The sequence below is a fragment of the Synchiropus splendidus genome, chromosome 5 (assembly GCF_027744825.2).
Source record: "Synchiropus splendidus isolate RoL2022-P1 chromosome 5, RoL_Sspl_1.0, whole genome shotgun sequence".
NCBI lineage: Eukaryota > Metazoa > Chordata > Actinopteri > Syngnathiformes > Callionymidae > Synchiropus > Synchiropus splendidus.
The window spans coordinates 16,551,979-16,573,700 of NC_071338.1; the positions used below are offsets into that span (position 1 = coordinate 16,551,979).

Below are 21,722 nucleotides of genomic sequence, written 5' to 3' on the forward strand. Positions count from 1 at the left end.
CTTAAAAAAAAGTGAAAAAACGCTGTCGGAGAATGAAGGTTCTAACGCTGCAGAGTCTGACGTTGGTCGACTCCATAACCGTGAATAGTCATGAAAAAAAAAAAAAAAAAAAGATAAAAATAAACTGGGTGTGATACCATATCTTTTAAGGCAGGTCAACAGTACAAAATATATGACACGTGAGTAAACACTGGGTTTCACTGCTTTCAGGGCAAGTTTTGTCAGCGCTGTTTTGATGATGCGTTCCTGTTTGTTTATGTTTGAAAACCATGGCAATTTCTGTCAGTTAGAAGAACAGACCTTCATGCTCAGTGGCACGATTGGAACGTCCAACTCCCGTGCATCTGCATCTCCTCTCTGATACTAATGCTGAAGACCTGCACCTAAAACCGAGTTGTCAGGAGTTAACTCTTGTGACATCATCAACGCACTTTTCTGGGTCTTGCTTTGTGCAACACTGCACTGAATTTCAATTCAGTGTTACAATTTTTATTTAACTTCTATAGATAATGTGGGGTCATATGGGTCCATACTGCATATTTCATGCATAGTTCCAGAGCCTTGTCACTCTTTAAGAACTGTGTTCATACATTACATTTTAAATGAATATAATCTAGAAATTACGGTTGAATTGGTGTCTGTATGAACGTGGGAAAAATCCAACTAGATATTTAGATTCATGTTGAATGTCCATGTAATTTCATTTATACATTATTTCCTGCAAAGAGGAAAGTCGTTTTTGATACCAATTTGTGCTAGAACAATTTAAACAGTTAACTACTACGACTGCATCGATGCAAATTCATACAGTTAAGTGAGTGGGTGTCTATTTTTTAAGAAGAGAAAGATTTAACATAAACCCTTGTCTACACTTCTAGCAGAAAACAAATTTTACGTTATTTTAGGCGACTGCTGTCGCTGATCATTATTTTGGGGGAAAAAAAGTTTGTTTCTTAAGGCCCAATGTGAGGCTTGAAAATGTGTTTTGTTGCACCAAAGTTACACGAAACAGTAGGGCAGGAGTTTTTGTTCCAGCTTATCAAGCACATACAGTTTAACCAATCGGCTGTCAGCTGAAACAAGCAGCACCTGACTGACAATCTGACAAGCTGTGCTAGTGGAAGTGAAAGGCTAGTTGAAACAGAAACCAGCACCACCTCCCAGCCCCTCGTGGACCTGTGTGGACACCCCCTGCTCAGGTTGCTAAGTTGGGCTTGCTTATAGCATGTTAGCTCCACTTGTTAATTAATATGAAATCTGCAAATGTGTGTGCCATCAATCATCAAGACAATGATGGTGATATACAAAACATATGCAAGATATACATTTTATTATTCAAATCCACTTCGCTCGAGGGCCGAACAGCTGAATCCATGGTTCCACTCAGGTAGTGTCTTTCCTTTATTTCAACACATTTTTAACTTCCAATTTTAAAAAAGCAAACAAATATATCAGCTTGAAAGGTATGGTTTTTTATGTCCTTCTTGAAAACACTTTCACGGAGGATGCACATTAGAGAAAACGACTTAATGTGTCCTGGCAGTTAAAGTATTGCCAGAATGAGAGCTGTGTTCACAGTGAGGGAGATAGTGTCCTGGAGGTAGAGGGTTCTGTGTGTGTGGCGACGCAGGACTGCTCTGATTGATCTGTCTAATTCTTGTTTAACTTCCTCCTCAGGAAACTTTATTACTCTCAAGCCCATGTGGATAGAGCCATTTTCTCCGAGCTGATGGTTTAGCTCACGCATGTTTCGGCGTCACACGCGCACGCCACACACACACAAGTGTCCGAACATGGCTCCGTCTCCCAAATTCCCCCTCAGTAACCATCTGCTCTATGCTGCCGTGCGTGCTGTTGTCGCTTGGCCTGGTTTTTAAGTAGCATGTCCACCACACTCCCGTGGTGGTGTGATGAATGAGCGTCCAACTTGATATAATGGAATTTGAATCCTGTAATCAATAGTTTCTCCCCTCCAGTGACAAATAGACAGCTCCTCTGCCCAAATTACATGGACTCTCATCTATTGCCCGCCGTTGATACGATCCAATAACATTCCATTAAAGCTGGCTGCTATTCCGTTAAATTGAGAACCATCTCATGCTAGCATAAAGTCCTACAGAATAAATGGCTCCAGCTCTGTGCTGTAGGGATATGGCCTCGCCTCCCTGAGGCCCATGCATGTCATATGTTAAGAATATGGCTTTTCTCACGTCGGTGGTTTCCTAAACATTTGTTGTGATGCTTTCTGGGCACTTTTAATTGAACTGAAAAGTTAAAAAAAAGTGTTCTGCTGTGTGTTTTTCTGCTTCCTTCAGCCTCATTTGACCTGGAAAGTTTCTCGCTCTGCATGTCTACTTTCCTTTTCAATGAGTATCAGAGATGATGATTCAACCATCTTCAACTTCCTAACTGTCTGGTTAGACTTTCATTTTTCTGGTGTGCTCTGACTGGACAAGCCACAAATATGAAACCTGCATTCAGTGTTTCCAAACATAACAGATCTTTAACATCTCTGATTCCCATGCATTATTAAAGGCACCAAAAATAGCTTGGATTTCAACCATAAAACATGACTTTGTTGTACATGTCGTTTGATCTAATAACTTCATATTTGTGGCTTGTCCAGTCAGAGCACACCAGAAAAATGAAAGTCTAACCAGACAGTTAGGAAGTTGAAGATGGTTGAATCATCATCTCTGATACTCATTGAAAAGGAAAGTAGACACGCAGAGCGAGAAACTTTCCAGGTCAAATAAGGCTGAAGGAAGCAGAAAAACACACAGCAGAACACTTTTTTTTTACTTTTCAGTTCAATTAAAAGTGCCCAGTGTTCTGAGGATCTCGTCTTGAGCCAAGCCTTCGCTGTCAGACTTTCTTTTTTCATCTTTCTGTGTGATGAATGATTTTTAATTATTTGATAACATTATTTGGTATTTTTACAATTAAGTTGGTAGCAGACCAGGTTTTGTTAATAATGACGGGAAATGTCAGCATGAACATTTACAGTATCAACTGATAATGATGGTTCTCCAGTCATAAAGAGAGAAAAGTCTCCTAATTATGAGAAAAGGTCACACAACATAATGAGGGAGAGATGTTCTCCACTTTGCTGAGTCAGCAGAATCACTGTGCAGTAGGCTGAGCTACATCATAGAGGCTGACCTTTTTATTCTTAACACAATGATGACACCTGTCCCACCGAACAACGTCTTTTGCACGTGCTGCACAGTGTTTTGGAGTTTCAATTCAATAGGTCAGAAACAAAACAATGTCCTCCTGTCAGAATTAGATCTGTCAACAGTCAACTTTAGCCAGAGTTGTCTGCCGTGTGTTTGTACATCGGTATTTGTTCATAACAAAAAACACATCTGTCAAGATTGGCTGCAGCCACAGATATGTATTCAAGAATCTCATTTTCTGAGCGTTGTCTGATGTCTGTCCTGTCCTGACTGTTTCTACAGACCATTGACTGCAACAAAGTGATTCTCTCTGAGCTGGAGTTTGCATCACATTTCTGCCTGAAGATCACGGAAACATCAGAGTGCACGGTAAGTAGCGTAAGAGTGTCGCACGCACACACACTGCCTCACAGTCGACGCATGCAGTCAAATGTATTTTTGATTTATTTTTTCTAGTTTGCGTTTCCTGTGTTATTGACTAATGTAAGGTCACAAATATTTTATCTGAGTTGCCACCTGAGTTGGAACTTCAGTGAGATTTGCCGAGCTACATCAAATACATCATAGACAATCTGTGCCGCTTCTCTCCAGATTGTTTATTAACCCCATTAATAAGCTGTCACAATGAAACATTGTGTTTGGTTTGTGCTTCCTTTGGAAAATAACAGAACGAAAACGAGAGATTAGATGTTTCTCCCCCCCCCAACAGACCACTGGTCAGATGTAGAGTGTAGTAGGGGACATCACTCATGAGTGACTAGTCAATGTATTTAACCTTTATAAGGAAAGTCTGATATCTCTGTTACCACATGGAGTTAAAGATATTTTGCAGATGTAAGCGATGATGAATCCCACAATTGATTTATTTATTTGTTTGATGATTTATGTTTCAAATAGTAGTGAAGCTCTGAGGGACGAGAGTGTAAGATTCCTGATGTACTGTAGTTGTGAAGACTCTACAACTACATCAGAAATTGAAGTCTGACTTTTAGGAATGTGTCCGTTTGATAGGGCAGATTCTCAATGGTGTCAATAACTGCTGCAGAATAGTATAATAGTGTCCATCATTGATCAATGTTACAGTTTTCAAATTATTATTTCACATTATACATTTGGTTTAAATGCCTAAAAATGTTCTTCTCACTTTATATCACGTTTGCATGTGACTGCTTTGCTTTTCTAAACTTTCATTTCTGTTAGTTTGTGACCTCACAAGTGCTGCAACATCAAACATGTATGAGTATTTTTGAGTGACTGCATCTCCTCTGGTACATTTAGAAAATGTAACCACAGTTTTTGTCCTGCAATTCCATCCCATCCTATGTTCCTATGTTGGTTCAGTGTAGAAACAACAATTTACAGCGTTGCTCCTCCACAGTTTGCCACGGACAGTTTTGACTTTTAAAAGTTTTGTTTGGCTTCCGTTAAATTGGATTAATTGCGGCTGCTTTGGCCTTTCTGTGCTCCCTGGATTGCAGTGTGTAGCTCAATCTAACCAACGACTGCAGTCGAAAACTAAAGCGAACGTCCTTAGTCGGGGTCAGCCAAACCACCAACCCATGGCAAATGCTTTACGACTCTCTTCTGAGTGCGAGGAGACACCTGCAGTTCCCTGAGCTCCGGCAACGTTTTTTACTCCTGCGGCTGTGAAATGGCGTCAGTGCTGTCGACTGTGGCGATCTGCATAGTGAAACTAAACCTCAATAAAAGCCTTTTTTTTCCTGGCTTGAGCTTTGCGGCAGTGCGACTGCACGGTGTGGTTTATAGCTGTAATGGATAATCAATAGGTGGTTATTATCTGGCCTGTGCTCCCTCAGATAGGCTCTGGGATTTAATGGGATTTGTAAACATCCTCTCATTTTTTTCAGTCTTCCTTTCTCTGTAATTGAAAACATCAGGTTTCTATTTCTGGAGTCCACGTCGTATCATTTTAACACTGCAGCAAAGCGTATGAAGACTTTAAAAGGAAGGCTGCCTTTTTTCCTTTGCCTCAAAGTTTTACTTTATGGCTCCATTTACTTTAAATTGGAAGTCGTCAGCTTTGAAGGATGTAGTTTCAGTGGGCTGTCCGGTGCTGAGCTCTGGCGCCTCCTCTCCACTTTCTCATGTGCTTGTCGCGATGCAGTAGCAACCTGCGCGCCAGTGATGTGCTGCAACTGTACAGTACTGAGCTGGGCTCGGTTGGCTGCAGCTTCCCCGTAACAGTTGAGGTTAGGATGTATGAAGGGTAAGCTGCTCACAAACCAGTGCTGTGGGACTGGTGAGGGAGAGCTGCTGCGCCTCTTGTCTTGTGATGAAGCGCCTGCTTTTGTTCTCCTGTCGACAGTCCATTCATCAGCGCAGCCTGCCTAACCTTGCATTAAATGAACAGCACAGCCCCTGCGTCTGTGCCGCTCGCACACAAGACAAATCCCCTCATGCTTGCCGTTTTTAACCATTCCTCCCTCACCTTCCATGTAGACCCAACATGCAGCGTTCGGCTGTGTGGCAGCTGTGAATCCGCACACGCAATTCTCTGTGTGATAAAAAAGGCGACCAGCTTCCTTCATGAATTCAGGAAGCTTACATGTCTTGGCTTTTTAGAGTTTTTTCTTTCAGTCTGTTTTTAAGATAAATTCATGTCTGGCTCCTGCTGACTGAGGTGCCGGAACTGCTGAAAAAAAAAAAAAAAAGAAACCTCTGTAATTCATCTTTCTTCTGCTGGCCATCAAATTTAAATTGCGTGGTGGAAAGTGGCCTTCTGAACCACCGGGGTAGGCACTCATCAACTTCAAGGACGAGCTTTAGCATTTCATAAGAAGAATTATTCATGTAAAAAGATCAGCTTACTGCTGTTTTCCACTTCATTATAAGGCCCTAGCTGTTAACTTGGACTGTTTGTGCTATATCGAATGACACGTATAACTGATTTCTGTATTGTTCTATTTCTGTCATGAACTGTGCAAGTGATGAATTTCATGCTCTGGTTTTGCTTTTCCTGTATTATCGTGGTATTAACCCTGCAAATCAGTATGGAACTTCAACATGTATGATGACACTATACAAAATTATGTGCATTGTACTGGGTGACGTGGCGTTTTTTCCCCCAATAAATGTCAAGCATCCGTATGTTCACCCTCGGTGTGTAGCTTTTATTTAGCCTCTTATCCCACAGTCATCAGTAATAATATTGCTCGACAGATGAGACAGAAACATGAACTAGAACATTCACAGAATTAAGTGTCTGCACATGCTCATATACTGAATGTCTGAAGGAAAGAAAAAGAAAATGCAGCTCCTTCCGCATGCTGGTCCAAGGTCTCAGTGTTCTGATGGCCTCACATTTGATTCTCAGTTTTGGGGTGACTAGCAAAGCCAGGACCAGTCTGAGATGGGTTTTTGCAAAGTTATCAATATAATGTTTTCTGGAGTGTCACTGACGCTGGAGTGATGAGCCAGTCAGAGGGCTGTCTCCTGGTTTCAGAACCGGTTGGACATGTGATACATACCAGTGAAGAGAGCCTTCCAGTCGTCCAGTCAGGTGAATATGAACACATGAATACGTCTACAGGCTGCCACCACTTCTTGCTATAGGAGTTATGATGTTGGACGTTGACTGATTCCTCTATTAATAGGCTATTTTTGTGGAGAAGAAGGCTCCAACTTCTGATACTTTTTCCCATCCAGCTGACATCATTGAGCCCGACTAAAACATCCAATATGAGTGACTCAGATTCTGAAGACCAATATTGATGAAGGAATATATAGTATGACGGAGAGTGACGCCGCTGCTGTGTGTAGTAACAGCGTGTCTATCTGCCGCGTCAGTCCACAGGCAGCGCATACAGGAGATGAGGAGGAAATAGTGACAGACATGGTAGAATGCGCAGGAGAAAATACACTCCTAATAGTGCTGGAGGCAGTAGTGGTGTTCGCAGTCCTGCCATGAACTTCAGTGGTTATCATCATTGTTGCTCAGGAGATGAGGAAGAGTGAATCAGATAAACATTTGTCCAAGTGATGCAATTCACTATGGCTGTAGTAACATTATAATGCATGTATAAATACCCAAAATAGGTGAGTGAATATCCCAAACTTGAGGTTGCACTGAAGATTTTACTATTCATCATTAAGCATTTACACTATGCCTTTATCTCAAACAACTTTCAGTCGACAGCCTTGTGAAGTATTGAATATTTTGTTGGAGTAACTCTGACAGCCAAAGGGTTAAGTGCCATGACCTGGATGAATGAGAGCTTATTATAATGTGATATATTTAATGTAGACCTTTTAATTGAGGCTGCATTTTGCTGGTCAAGCTTCATAATCCACCATGAAAATATTTAACTCTCATTCATCAACTAATGTGATGAGTTTGGTCCCGTCTTAAACACCACAGACGTATGTGGTTAGAATCAAGAACAATAGGGAAACGCGACGTTAATGGAACACCTGAATCAGGCTCTGCAGTGCATCTGCCACAATTGTTGTTCCCCGGTTTAAATCTGGAGCAACTCCAGCTGTTCCACTACAGTTGCTCATGTTTTGGTCCCTGAGGCGTCATGCGTGATGCTGGAGGTAGCGGGCTGAATCCTGCTCCACCTCAGTGAAGCGACGGCGACCAGGCAGAGGCCAAAAGGAGAAGTTGTGCTGGTGGATGGGGAGCGGGGGGTTCACACCAATCCGGCCCGTGAGGTGGTCATGCTTGAAGCTTGCACGCCTGGATAAACCCCATCAAAAGCGCATTAGCCCTCCTCTCTTCCACCTCTTTCCCCCTCCTCGCTGTCCCCCTCTCCATGCCTCTCCCCACCGTTGTATAATAGTATCTGGCCGTGCCACGCGGCTCGTTGACACACAGCCGGGCAAAAGGGGAGCAATGATAAATTGCTCCCTGTTGGTGTTATCCGTGATGATAATTATTAATTTTCCCCCCGCTCCTTTAGGACGCATGAGTATGTCAGCACTGCGGAGCCTCCTCTATCGGCCGCCGGGAAGCCCTCAGTCATCACTTATCACAGACGGAGCTGGGGCCCAAGGCTAAGCACTGATGAAAATGAGAAGTGCTCGTTCCGATTGGTTCCTATTTCAGAGTGTCGTATGTGGATGTGCTTTAAGCAGACCCTTTGTTTTGACTGCAACTGTAGATTTTCATTGATGCACAATATGTGTGTGGGCTTAATCCTTAAGCTGAGTATAAATATTTCTGACTCTCATTGTCGACAGTTATATTTAACTAATGTTTTCTATCTGCTCACGGTTAATGGGGAATTGCTGCTCACTCCTATTGTGACGCCTCATGTGGATTTTGGGTTACTATGTTTGTGGTGGCTCTTAAAATTACAAATGATTCTATCATGAGCTCAAAACATGTATTAATACCATTAAGACCTACATTTCTTCTTGGCTTAAATGCTTCTTTGCAAGTTGAAATGTCGACACAAAAAACTTTCCTGCTTTAAAATACTTTTCAACCACTTGATTTTGAGTTTTTATATACGTTCATCTACTTCTTTCTGAAGTAAACATCGTATATTTGAGAGATAGACTTCTATCTCTCTAAACTTCGGTGGCATCTTTTTTGTTTGTTTGTTTTTCAGCCCCGTCCTCAGTAAGCCGAACGCCACTCATGGCGTCTGACTTTTGAGGAGCTCAGAACGTCATCGTCCTGCTCCAAACTTTTACTCCTGTAGTGTGTCAGCGCCTCTTGTCGTGGTGCATCACAATGCTGACACGACAATCAATCTTGTTTATGAGCATTCACCGTCAGCGGAGCATGGTGACGGTCGGAGCCGCTCCGACTTCGGGAGGTGAATCTGCACGGCCTGACGAGTAATTATGGCTAATTTCCTAATTACCGCAGCACTGAGCGTCTCTGTAACGTTCATTAAAAGCCATAATTGCATTGGGTTGACATGCTCTTTTATCCACGTTGCCTCCCTGTTTTTTCCTGCTGGTTTGCTGGTGAATGAGTGTTGCGTCTCCATTGCCTGTCGGAGTCAATAACGGGTGATTGAAATTGAAGCTTTGATGCTGAGTTTTGTGTGTCACGAGGGTCACGGTTTCCTCAATTGACCCCTGTGTCCTGTCCCCTGTACCATGCTTCATGTCCTTAACTTTTTGTGATGCTTTAAAATCAACAAGCTGTGAGCCTCGTCTCTCATGCAAATATAGGATGGATAACCAGGTATTCATGAGCTTGTGAGTTTATCTGGTCTTTTCAGTTAGTAAGACATATAAAGTTAGTGTTTTGGACCAGGATCCAGATACCAGCTCTGAGCTCTTGTCTTATCACTCCAGAAATATTCACCTCAACATCACAGTTCAAGGATTTGAATAATAATAAAATATAAAACAAATATATAAGACTGTTTCATGACTTCAACTGTGTATCTTGTGTTCCTTATGGTTGCTGTGTGTCTCCTGGAATAAGAGTAATAAGTATGTTGTATGCTGACGTTTTGAAGCCAAAAGTTGTTGCTGTCATGTTAAATCTTTTGGCATCAAGGCCAAGATATAACTTGGGTGACCAGAATAACTGGAGTCTAACCATGAGTGCCACACCATAGCTGCGCTTGTGAATGGCAAAAGGATGATTATTGCGATATGTAATGGTGTGGCATGAATGAAGCATGACATATTCTGGTGAAGGTTTGCATTCTATGTTCGCCATGCTTCGCTTCCTTACAAAGCCAGTCCGTGTCTCACTTGTGTCCGCTTCCTCTCTTTCCTCCACTCTCCCTTCAGTGCATTGATTCAGCTCTTCTTTGTCTGCGAGAGCCGGCCTCCGAGTTGTCAGCTGCGTCAGGATTAAAAGCTATTAGTTCTGCATCATTGCCACTACAAGTGTGCTCCTGAGATTGATAGAGTGTCTCTCTTCCTTCCAGTTGGGGGGGAAATGGGAGGAAAACAAGCCTGGGAGGTTGATTTTTGCCTCACCGTTGTGTCACCTAAAGGCACACTGTCCCCGGACGTTCCCTCACTTTGTTTTAGCTCCTAATGGGTTTTTACCGTGGTCTTTTCCTGGCGCTGCAAATCTTCTCCAGCAGACAGCATATTGTCAGGCCAGCTGTCAAGTCAGTTCGTGTCCTGAATCATGCAGTTTTAGTTACTTTCACGTGGAACAAGGTCGATAGTTCATCTCTGAATCAAAGTGACTCCTCTCTGAAAAAAGAAAAAAAAAGCTCTACTAATTCCATCTTTCCTTGCTGTGTTTTTAGAGTCTCAGCGAAATACCCCAACATGGTTGTTTCTATAATTTCTTGCTGTTGTGAAATGACAACTCTGGTCTGGCGAAGCAATAGGGAGCATGGTGTATTGTTGACTCAGCTTAAATGACAAACACAAAGATTTTGCTGTGGATGGAGGGAAATGTAACGAGGTCGACCGCACTGTTACTGCCACTACACCTCATGTTTCATTTCAGTCTATTGGGCATATTTTGGAACCTTGTTTTGCCCATTATCCTAGTCCAGAATCCCCAGCAAAAAGGGCAAAATCTGTGAATTAGACACTGTATTTTTATTACTGTTTTCATATAATTTGAAGCTTAAAATGATTAAAAAGCTAGTCTTTGCCAGGACAATAACATATATATATATATATATATATATATATATAATTACAATTATTATTATTATTATTTTTTTTTTTGAGTACTGTGTTCTAATTGTCCTGTCTTTTACATCCGTCACTGGTGTGCTACTTATGCTATAAAATAGTTGGATTCTAACATTTAAATATGAGTCCAATTTAATAAAATCATAGTGTTTCCCTACCACAGCAATTATTCCTGTGATTCTGCAGTGCACTTATGGATGAAAAACATAGTTTTAGATATACTGACTTTTTTTATATGATCCGAAATTTCTTCAGTTGTAGCATTTAAAAGGTGATACGGCATCCAGACTGAGCTAAAATTGTACTTTTCTTGTTGAAGTTAATATATTTGATCAAGGATTTTCTATAGAAAATGTGCTTTCGGACTGTTTAACTATAATGTACTGAATGTTGTGGTGAGACAAGGTTAAAGAAAGCTTGTTTGTTTATGAGAATCTAATCCAAACATAAGTGTAGGAGAATCCCAATGGCTTTTCTATCACTAAAATATTTCTCTTGCCTATTAAAAGCTTGAAATGTCTTTTCCTTCCCCGGACTCCTCTCAGCGCTGCATGTCAAACAAATCGCGGGGTTTATTGTACTGTCACACTTTAACGCGACCCTCATATTTCATTGCAGGCAATTGTCGGCTACTTTGACATTTTCTTCGACAAAGGCTGCTGCAACAAGGTAAGCGGGCGCCGTCAAGCCATTTAACAGAAACTCAATTACGTTCACACTTTAGCATGTTTCTCCTCCCCAAGGCGTTTGTTGGCAATCGACGCGCGTCCTAGCCGAGTGCTGATATAAGCACTTACCCAGCACAGGCAGCCGTTCAGAACGTCGATGCCAAGCTCTGTGAGCAGCCGACGTGTGCCCTTTGACTGCTTCTTGTATTTTACCTGAGAGTCAAGATTCATGTACTGTTGGCTCCTAAAACTGATTTTCCTTCTGAAGGAAGAGAAAACAACACAATGTGGGCCGTGTGTTGTGTTATTTTTGTGCGACTCTGTCACTGAAAAAAACAACACATCGCAGTACAAATAATAAATTCAGCACTTGAGCATGATGAAAACCTCAAAAACAATAGTCAGCATTTATTAAACCTTTTATTGCAGTTTTACACAACTACTTACTGCAAAGGACTGTGTGCTCTATGTTTATTATTACAATTGGTGCAGCCGTTCATCACGTATATGTTTGACCTAATGCTAGTGCATTAGCACTGGCTTGTTATACGAGAGGGGTCCAGCTGCAGTCGGGTTGTAGAAACAACTTAGAAACATTTGAGCACTTCACATGCTGTATATCGAAGAACGTGCTTGTTTGTGTTTAATACAAATACTTTTGCATCATTACATCTGTGTAGTGACGTCACTGGAAAAGCCACACGCTATGAGAAAACTTTTAAATGTGTATTAAACCGTAGACATCAACAGTGAGTTCCAACAGATTTATTCTTGTTTTTTTTTTGTTTTTGTTTTTTTTTTTTTATGAAAATGACGAGAAAATAATGTATCGACATTGATGAATAGGCACAGTCTCTCCTTGCGTTTAGCTCTAAACCTAACCTCACCCTGGATGTGAACTGGAATTTGAAACCCTGAATGTAACCTCAATGTTGAAACCGGGATTGAGGGTGTAACTGTATTGCTGGGGTCTCCGGGCTGTGATATAGGTATCCAGCTGCAGCTGGATGATATTGTGTTAGTCACCTTCGCAAATGACTGTAGTCATGAACTTGTTCATATTGACAGTTTATGTCCTCACCAATTATTGCGTGCGTTATACAGTATTTGCGTATAATAACTGCTGGTGATAGATATTATATAATAGTATCTGACCATAAAACAAATTCAAGAATGTAAATGAGACATTTAATACACAAAATATGTTTGACACATCATATTTCAGTGTATCGATGTATTCAAATACATATTCAATAGAAAATTTTGTTTGGTTATGCATACATCAAATTAAGCATGTGGATTTATATGGATATTATTCATGCAGTTTTGTTACCAATGTTTACCAATGTTACCTGTCTTCTTTGATTCATTTCTTCTCTTTGATGTCCGTGTCAGGTGATGTTCTCCACTGGTCCCCATGTGACCAAGACCCACTGGAAACAGACCGTCTTCCTGTTGGGGAAACCCATTCCTGTTCGCGCAGGTCTGTAGCTACTTCTGTTTTTATGTGCCGCTGTGGCAGGTGATCCGTCTGCAGGAGATGTAGCCAGCGCGTTTGACACCCGTTATCTGTCAACAGCAGCGACAGCAGGGGATCAAAATAAATCACATTCAGCCATCAGATATGTGAGACTTCATCTGATAGCCTCTTGCAAGGTGTGGAGTTGTGACATGTTACAAGACAAGCACCGTTTCTGACCGGCAACATGCTGACTCTGACAGATTTGAGCGGATTTCACCATTTAGCCCAAGATTCATGCACAGCTTGCAAGTGTTCACATGACATTAGAAAATCATATTTACTTTATGAGGAAAACAATTTGTCACAATTCCTCTGGAAGTGTTTTCTAAAACTGTATTTGAAATCACAGTCCCTTATGATCATATTGATCACATTTCCGTGCACCTGCTTCGTCATCTGTTATCAGTCGGAGCATCGTGCGCGCACCATCATAATGGGAATCATGGATGTGTCCTGCTGATGTTTGGATGGATGAGCCGCTGCGTCGGCTTGTCCACTCAATGACCAGATATCTGATAGAGTCTGCTGTAATAAATGACCTGAGGGCCAAAGTAGAGGCGTGATGTCCCGCAGCTCTAAGCTGCGCTGTGACAACACCGCGGATAACAACTTCAGAGCTGCTGATAAACAACATCGAAGATGAGGGCAGATCTCACCGCAGCACCAGCAGCTGCATTCTGCCGTATGTGTGAAAAGTAGTATTTGAATTATAAAGGATAAATTCAACCAAATGATCGTAAAAGTCGTAAAAAAGCAATGTTGTTTGATGTTCATTTTGTTCCCAACCCAGGATTCCAAATGGAGTGAGCTTTCTGTGTCTGCATTCAAGGGACTGCATTAAAGCTAATGCTAACATTCCTCTTTCCTTGACCTGGAGATGGTCACACAGATGGGGCAGGTGTAACAAGAGAACAGTTAAGTCAAAAGCAATTGAGAAAACAAGGGACTGGAAGATGAATCTTATGTCATGTAAATTCACCAGCTCCACCAGACATGGGGAAAGTGCAGCCTAGGGAACAAATGCTGCACCTTGCCTGCATCATACATAAGGTCAGACCAAAACTACATCATAAACTGCATTTTTTTTTTACATGAAGTACTGTTCAAATTCTAAATGTAACTCATTCTTTTCATCCCCATTGTATGTTTTTCTCCTGCCATTGACAGTTGAATAGATATATTAAAATATTTTGAGGATTGTTTTGGCAATACTTTTAGTGCCTTATAATGAATAAACAAAGCTGAAACAAATTGAACTTTATAACAACCTGTTATCATATTTACATGGTTTATCCATATGACTGTTGCCAAGGTATGCAAAATAAAACGTCAAAAAATAAATCTAAAAAATATGTTTATTACACTATTATACTACTTTAACAAGACTTATGTTAAACTTAAGCCCCTTTATCTCCTGTCCTTCTGTCTTTTGGCTTGTCAGCCCCTCACAACAGTCACCACATTTAATGTGGCCCATTGGAAAATATAGTTACCCACCAACATCAGCTTATTCCACCATGTCGTTCTTCATATATACACTGCATGTTCCGCTGATACACTGGGGCGCAGGCAGGGTGGAGCGGGTGGGACAGGTGGGATCTGTGCCAGAAGAGGAGCAGCCAGACTGACAGCACAGTAGTGCGAGGAGACAGGAGGGAGACGGGCTCATGGATGCTGTAACTGAGGACATGAAGAGCAGAGGTGTGACCAGGGAGGATTCACACAGGTGAAGGAGAAGACTGAACAACTTCAGTGGAGTAGAAAACTTTGCAAAGTCGCCTTTTATAATGACAGAACTTTCCTTTATACTGGTGTTGACCTTAAGGCCATCATCTGTAAAGAAGGACCTTCAGCGCAGAGCTGTAGTGAGGGCTGGACATAAACATGCAGTGGTTGGTTTTAATGCCTGCACTGTCTCTGGTGATTTATCGTGTCTCGGATGTGTTTGTAGTGCAACAGTAATTAACTCTGCGGCTGCCTTGCTGTGGGAGGTGCCGGCGAAACAGAGAGAAGTCGGGCAGTAGGCTGGAACAAAACATCCCTGTGAATCCTCCTGCCTGGCAGATCGCAAATCATTCGTCATTCTCTAATGCGGAGGTAACTTTTTTTTTAGATTAAAGAGGAGGAACCGTCTTGGTGGAGCTTTGTTTGCTTCAAATGAAGTCAGGAAACTGGGGCACATTGTTTCAATGATGAATCTGTGTCCCTGTCTGTTGGTGCTATTTCTTGAGTCCTGTCCGGTTTTGGCTCAGGCCCGTCACCTGTCCTCTTATTTCAGCTCCCAAGGTCCCTGCGCTTTGCATCAGAACTGCGCATCCACCTCTTCTATAGGCTGTAATTCTGCACACAGCCTGGTTCACTCTGAGAGGACTGGTGTTTTCAGAAATACAGCTCATCGCTCCTCCACTCCTCTGCAGAGAGGAGAGTCAACGTGAAATAGAGAGCAGATGCTCGAGTGAAGGCTGGGTTTTTGCAGCTGGATTTTTTTTTTAGACTCTTTCACCCTTTTCATAAGTAACATGATAGCACATATGACACTTTGGTAAATAGCTTGACCCCGATCATTAGCATAGAAACCAGTCTTTTTTCTACTGTATTGAAGTTATTTTGCGCTGCATCTGATGAGCACTCACACAATAACTTGTATTATGAAGTCAGTTTTTCAGACAAATAATTTAAAAGATGAGCTGTTCAGTCATTAAATGAAGGGATGATACACCAACCATCAATAATACTGGTTTGGATGGTTTTCAATCTCAGGACTTGAAGGACAGAATTAGAAAAAACATCCCTGAAGAAAGGTAAACCTGCACCTTTGACGTGTGGGAGCCAGACATGTTGAAGAGTTTCAGTCTGCATCATACATGTCATAATGCGGTGTAAACAAAACAATGGTGCATGAGGTGGCTTCCTGAAATCCCGCCCACCTGCCACTGAGCATCGCGGGTGGATGTAGGCAGAAGCTGACAAAGAATGTGACGGACACCACTTGAAATGGATGGCTAATGTGAGCAGCTTATTTCCAGCCTAATTTCATGCAGATGGGCTCAGATCTGCTGTTTCATTGAGCTGCCTTGTGCTTAATGACAGTGGCATGTTGATGTACGACATGGAAGTGAAAGCCCAGCTCCAGTCCCCGACTCATTTCCACACATGGTTAACTCTTTTTCTCCCTGATTCTGAGGGGGGCAGTTTACTGGGGAAACAGAGGAGCGGTGATGTCTGCGGAGAGTTTGGGCTGACATGTCAGGCCACCCTTTCTGTTTGGCTGGAAAAACTTGCTCGGTTTTGGTTCATTCTCCTGGCAAAAACTTGAGGGATCACTAGGCTGATGTAGGGTTTTTTTTTAATAACAAAAGGTCAAGCCATGATACGTCTCCTGATGAATGCCAACTATGAGCTGTACCACATGTGAACAAGCTTTTATTGAAAATCCTTCAGACTGTTTTCCTCTTATCTGGCTTTTTGCAGACTTTCTTTACATTTCAAGTGTTATTGACCGTCACTATCTGCTATCTATGATCAGGCGTTCTTTATTTTAGACCTCCTGACTCTTCGCTGCCAACAGCCCGATCCTAAAGCTGATCTTATAGTTTTGGAACGTTAACGTTTATTTATCTTGGTCGAGTTTGCATACTGTCACTCTTCTTTTAAGTTTTATGAATATAGATTGTTTCCCTCAGACTAGATTGGTCTTCATCTTTGACCAGTACCTTATGTGCAGTCACACATTTGTCTGCGCTTGGTATTGAACATCAAAGTTTGAACACTGTTGTCCAACATCCGTTGGAGGTGCTGTAGTTTTTGGTGCACTTCAAATTGTGGCTGAACAGAATATTGACTTGTACTTAATGCTTTTGCATTAAATAATGATTTGGCCCCAAAGGCGCGAGTTGAGCCGTGTACTTTCAATCTAAAGTGGTGTTTTTTTTTACACTTGATGGGTCACTGATGAAATATTGGTTGCAGTGACGAAGAATGATCACTGCACCCGGCAGCTGCCTTTACGTGGTGGTAGAAATATGTATGTATATGCAAAGCTTAGACCATTTCAGTTGGCATCGATGAAAAGCTTCATCCAAGTTCCACCCCATGATAGTTTAGTCAAGCTCTGAGTCCATCATCCTTGTCTTGAGAGCAAACACACCGTCTCTCGCAGAGAAGTGAAAACATATTCACTGAAGGATCTGAAGATTCACCCCATTGGTCGATCACAATGGCAGTCGAGTTGCAGCTAAGGCACATGCCTCGCCCTGAAGGTGCACAGGCCTTGAAGGTTTGGTTAACTGCCCAGAACTAATTTGATTCGCCGATGCTCCCCATCACCCGCTTTTGTTGCTACCAAACTGTCTATTGGATCTTGGAGGAAAAAAACGTATTTGTAACCTCGGCCTTTGATGTGCTTCAGGTATCTCTGACTGGCGACTTTCCCTTTTGCATTTTTACACACCGTAAAGCGTGTTGTGTATCGTGCTGCAGCAGCAGCAGCAGCAGCAGCAGCGGCAGCCCTCCTCCTCTGCAGTGGATTGACGGGCCCAGACCATGGCGCCAGCAGCAAGACTGTAACAGTTGCTGTTGGCATGGTAACGACACGACGGCAGTGATGTTGAACGCTTCCACGAAATTGCAACGCTCAGCGTTTTCCCCGTTGTCCTCCTTTAACCTCAAGCGTTTGGGTGACACAGAGGGACCCGGCTGCGCATAGCTGCACATGCATATGCTTTATTACTATTTATTAACATACATTAAAGCGTTTTGGCATCACACACTTGATTTCTTCGAGCGCTGGTGCAGAGATGATGGCGCAGAGGCCTGAGCTCAGCAGCTCCACTCTGCTGCAGGGCAGGGATTCTGCTGAGCAATTATTTATATTTCTATTATTCTCAGCCCATTTATCAACATCTGTCAAAAGTAGCTCTATATAACTGGAGTGCTCTTGAGCCATCTCTGATCCTGCCAGTATTGAGTCTCATGCTGGCGTAAAAGAGTCAGGAATCAGGAGGGTAGGATTCGTGATGCTCTTTTAAATAGCCTGAAGCAGGTAGAGGTTTAGATGTGACTCTGGATTGTCCTTTGGTACAAGTGTGTGAGTGGAACTATCCAGAGTGTCCTCCACTTTTCAATCCAAGTACTGAGGATCATCTGAAGCCCCTGGTGATCTCACTCTGTGAATAATTCTGAAGTCAATTGCTATGAAACCACTGAGTCTTGAAAGTCAGATCATCCATATCTTTACTCCTTTATGTCCCAACAATAGCCAGCCTTGAGTTCTGTTGGCACCACCTGGTCCTGTCTTTGTTCAGTGGTATTGTGTCTTCTGGAGAGGCCCAGAAAACTTGTGTTTTGGTGAAAGACCCCCTTGACTCTTGACAGAGATGTGACTAGATAATCTCCTGATAAACCTCACCAACAGTAGGTCTCCCACAGCTCCTGCTACTGAAAATAAACCAAAAAAACATAAAACGTTTGCCAAATGAGCCAGTTCACTTTGCTGCTAACTAACTACACACAGCAGCTGTATCAGGTGTCGCCGACTCTTTTTGCCTTTGGCAAAGTCATTTCCAAAAATAAACCCAATCTTCCCATTGGGAAATAAAAACTTGCTGCCAGACCATCAGCCCTCTCAACTCAGGCACACTCTGTATTGGTCAATGTATTTTGGTCTTATTTTAAACCACAGTTTGCAGACAAGCTACAACATTTTTGTTAATGGCAGAGTGGCCCTCAGGGTGAATGGGGTCTTACCTTCATGGTATCTTTCCTGGTCTTGCTTTTTGGTTTGTTCCAGGCGTCTACAAGCCACTGGGAGAAACCTATGCGCTTTTGATAGCAGCTATGCTTAAATCAGGTGGTGCTCTTCTTATGAAACTCAATCTATGACTTCTATTCAAACTAGGTAGTTTATGAGAGTGTTTCATCCCTTCAGTGATTCTTTTTGTTTCCTGGTATATTGCAGTTTTGACAAACAGTGGCACAAAAGCCATGCCTTCTAGAATGTTTTTACTTTCTTTCTAATTTGAAAAAGTGCTGTTACACCTCAATGTCAGTTTCATCTTTTCTTGCAACTCTATAGAGCCCTGAGTGATGGTGTGTTACTCTCTCTTTTTTCTTTTAGGAGAGGAAGTGCAGGGGAAGCTCACAGTACGTAAAAACAAGAAGGACCCACGATCTCTCCTCGTCACCCTTGAGCTTAAAGATGTGAAGCAGACGTACAGCCTGCAGTGACACATCAAGATTCCAGCTGACTTTACTGATGGACCGTCTCATGACTCATGTGCTCCAGTGCATCAACAGTGTTTTCTTTTATAGCTGCTTCACGTTCTTCGGGAAATGTTGCCTTTTAATAAAATATGAAAAGATGATTTGAAGTAGTACATTCATTGAGTACTATTGATCTGATATTGCATTTACGGCAGGACGACAATATTAAACATGAAAATGATTATAGTTCTGGAAACGCATGTCTTGTGCTTGCACCGATGAATCTACTCTTGCTTCTCCTCTTCACTGTAAATATGGGGACCGAACATCACATCGACTACAAAGCTTATCTTTTCAGGAAAACTGTTCCTTCCTCCTCACCGTCATCCTTTATTGTTCTGCTGGTGCGGCGTGACATCTCGCCTCCACCAACATCCATCTTCCGTAAGCTAAGTAGGACGATGTGAAATGAGTTTTGGCTGTTAAACAGGCTGTGTACATGCTTCATTGTGCAGCGTTGCCTACTGCTACACATTCCGACCCCTCCAAAGGACGAGTGCTTGTCTGTGAAGAGGGTTGGGCCGCCTGTCTTATTGGTACCTTGACAGTCTGTCACACTTGCATTCACATTTTACTGCTTCTGTGTCCTTTCTGTCAGCGCCCAGGGTAAATGTTCGCTGAAGTTGCTCACTATGAAGGCTGTTTGCCTAAGAACTGTAATTCCAACTTTTCATCCTGATCCATGAAGCATGTGTTCTGCTGGCAAAGCTATTACTTAATCAACATTTACTGAAGTAATTGAAGCTCGATTTAGGGAAAAATAGCTCCATTTTCCGTCAACTTTTTCACTCGAACTCGAGCGCCTAAGTCTTTTTGCCCTGTTTTTAAAAATAAGAGAACTCAGGCTCTCATCCCGAGATCATCTGCCCTTGATCCTAGACAGTTTTACAGGAGAAAAAAAAGGTGTTCCACGAAATATATTTCCAGGAAGCCAAATGTCAAATTTATTTATCAGTCCATTTAAAGACCGAGAAGTTATTAAATGGCGTATAAAGGCATGTAAAACATACAAACCTGAGGTTTTTTATTCAGAACTTTGATGCATTTATTGTCTTTATTTTGCTGGGAAAGCATTCGGTAGCATTAGGCATCACCACTTAGTGGCTCACATTGGAGGACCATTCATTTGACCTGTCAAGTTTCATGTACGTTAGCGGCATTCTGAATATAAATGAATGACGGAGTCTGCCGCCTGCGTCTTCGAAGACCATGGCCTCAAATGGCCCCCAACCCACTTTATAAGATGAAGATGAACTCTTCAGCTAGAGAACACCCATATGGTTTGTTTTCATTGGCAGGAAGTTGGTAAATTACAAAGCGCCAGGGTCAAACTGAAGGCCTGCGGGCCAAACCTGTGTCTCGACATACTAGATTCGGTACTGATTTAAAGAAGGTAATAAAAGGATGAGGATTGAAGACAATGTGAAGAATGATGTGATGGAGTTAGGCAGATAAACCTGGGAAGCAAGGAAGAGGATGTCATAGAATTTTGAATAAAAGTCCAACTTTTCTGCTCCACTTATGTTCCTTTATTAGAAATGACAACTTTTCTGTTGGTTGAGTAGCTTTTCAAATGTGCTATACAACAGTCAGTGACGGCTTTAATGGATTGTTGCCAAACAATCGAAATGTTTCATTCCAACAAGATGAAATAATTTCTTTAATATTCCAGTCCTACTGCATTGCACCTACTTTCTTTTTTTCTACTGAGTTGGTTTAACTGTATTTAAATTCCTACAAATGTTTATTTTCAAACCATGAGCGGGGTGATGTTCCAGGCGCTGGTTCCGGGTCTCGGAGGAAAGTGAAATTGGACTTATAAAGTGTATCGTCCCTGTCAGCCAGGACGGATGGTGATGATGATGAGGAGCCGGGGGCCTCTGGATGACCTCCACCGCTGAATCACTGCTTCCCATGCGCCTCAGATGGATGCGGCTCCTTATCACCAGGGCGACAGGAGCAATGATCAATTCATTACCGCTGCTCTTGTAATTAACGAGCTACCAAACGCTCGATCCGGACTTGAACTGACTTTTGAGGAAATTGGGGAAAGAACCAGACACGGAACTGTAGCGCTTCTCTGTGTTTTTGACATCTAGAAATGTGTCGTCAGCGGGTTTGTGAGGAAGGTGCACCATCCGTGTTCCGTTACGCGTGGACTCTTGCGAGTGTGTCCGCGCGCGCACGTGTGTGTCACTCCGTGGTGCCTTCCAGAAGAAGAGCAGAAATCAATTACAATTATTCTCTGTTGACAATGTAATTAAAATGGAGGCAGCAGCTAATATACACCGCTGCGGTCTCTTATCTGGAACCGCCGGAGATTTACAAGCGCAGTGTGCCGAGCGCAGGCGACGGTCCCGGGCTGAGACCCTCCACCCCCCTCTGTGGGTCCCCACTGTCTCCAGCAGCGCAGCTCCGGTGGAGGAATTCAGTCTTAACAGTTCATACAGTCAAACTGTTGTTGCTTGATTTCAATTCATTCACAACTCCTCTTAA

General features: G+C 42.4%; 1 protein-coding gene across 1 annotated transcript in view; it reads left to right on the plus strand.

The window, feature by feature from the left end:
• Positions 1–19,309, plus strand: part of prmt3 (protein arginine methyltransferase 3) — a 43,291-nt gene extending 23,982 nt beyond the window's left edge. The window contains exons 13-16 of the mRNA XM_053866708.1: positions 3,462–3,548; positions 11,394–11,444; positions 12,839–12,926; positions 19,081–19,309. Of these exons, the coding sequence (XP_053722683.1) occupies positions 3,462–3,548; positions 11,394–11,444; positions 12,839–12,926; positions 19,081–19,190 (336 nt within the window). The 3' untranslated portion in view covers positions 19,191–19,309. The remainder of the gene's footprint in view (positions 1–3,461; positions 3,549–11,393; positions 11,445–12,838; positions 12,927–19,080) is intronic.
• Positions 19,310–21,722: the final 2,413 nt, after the last annotated feature.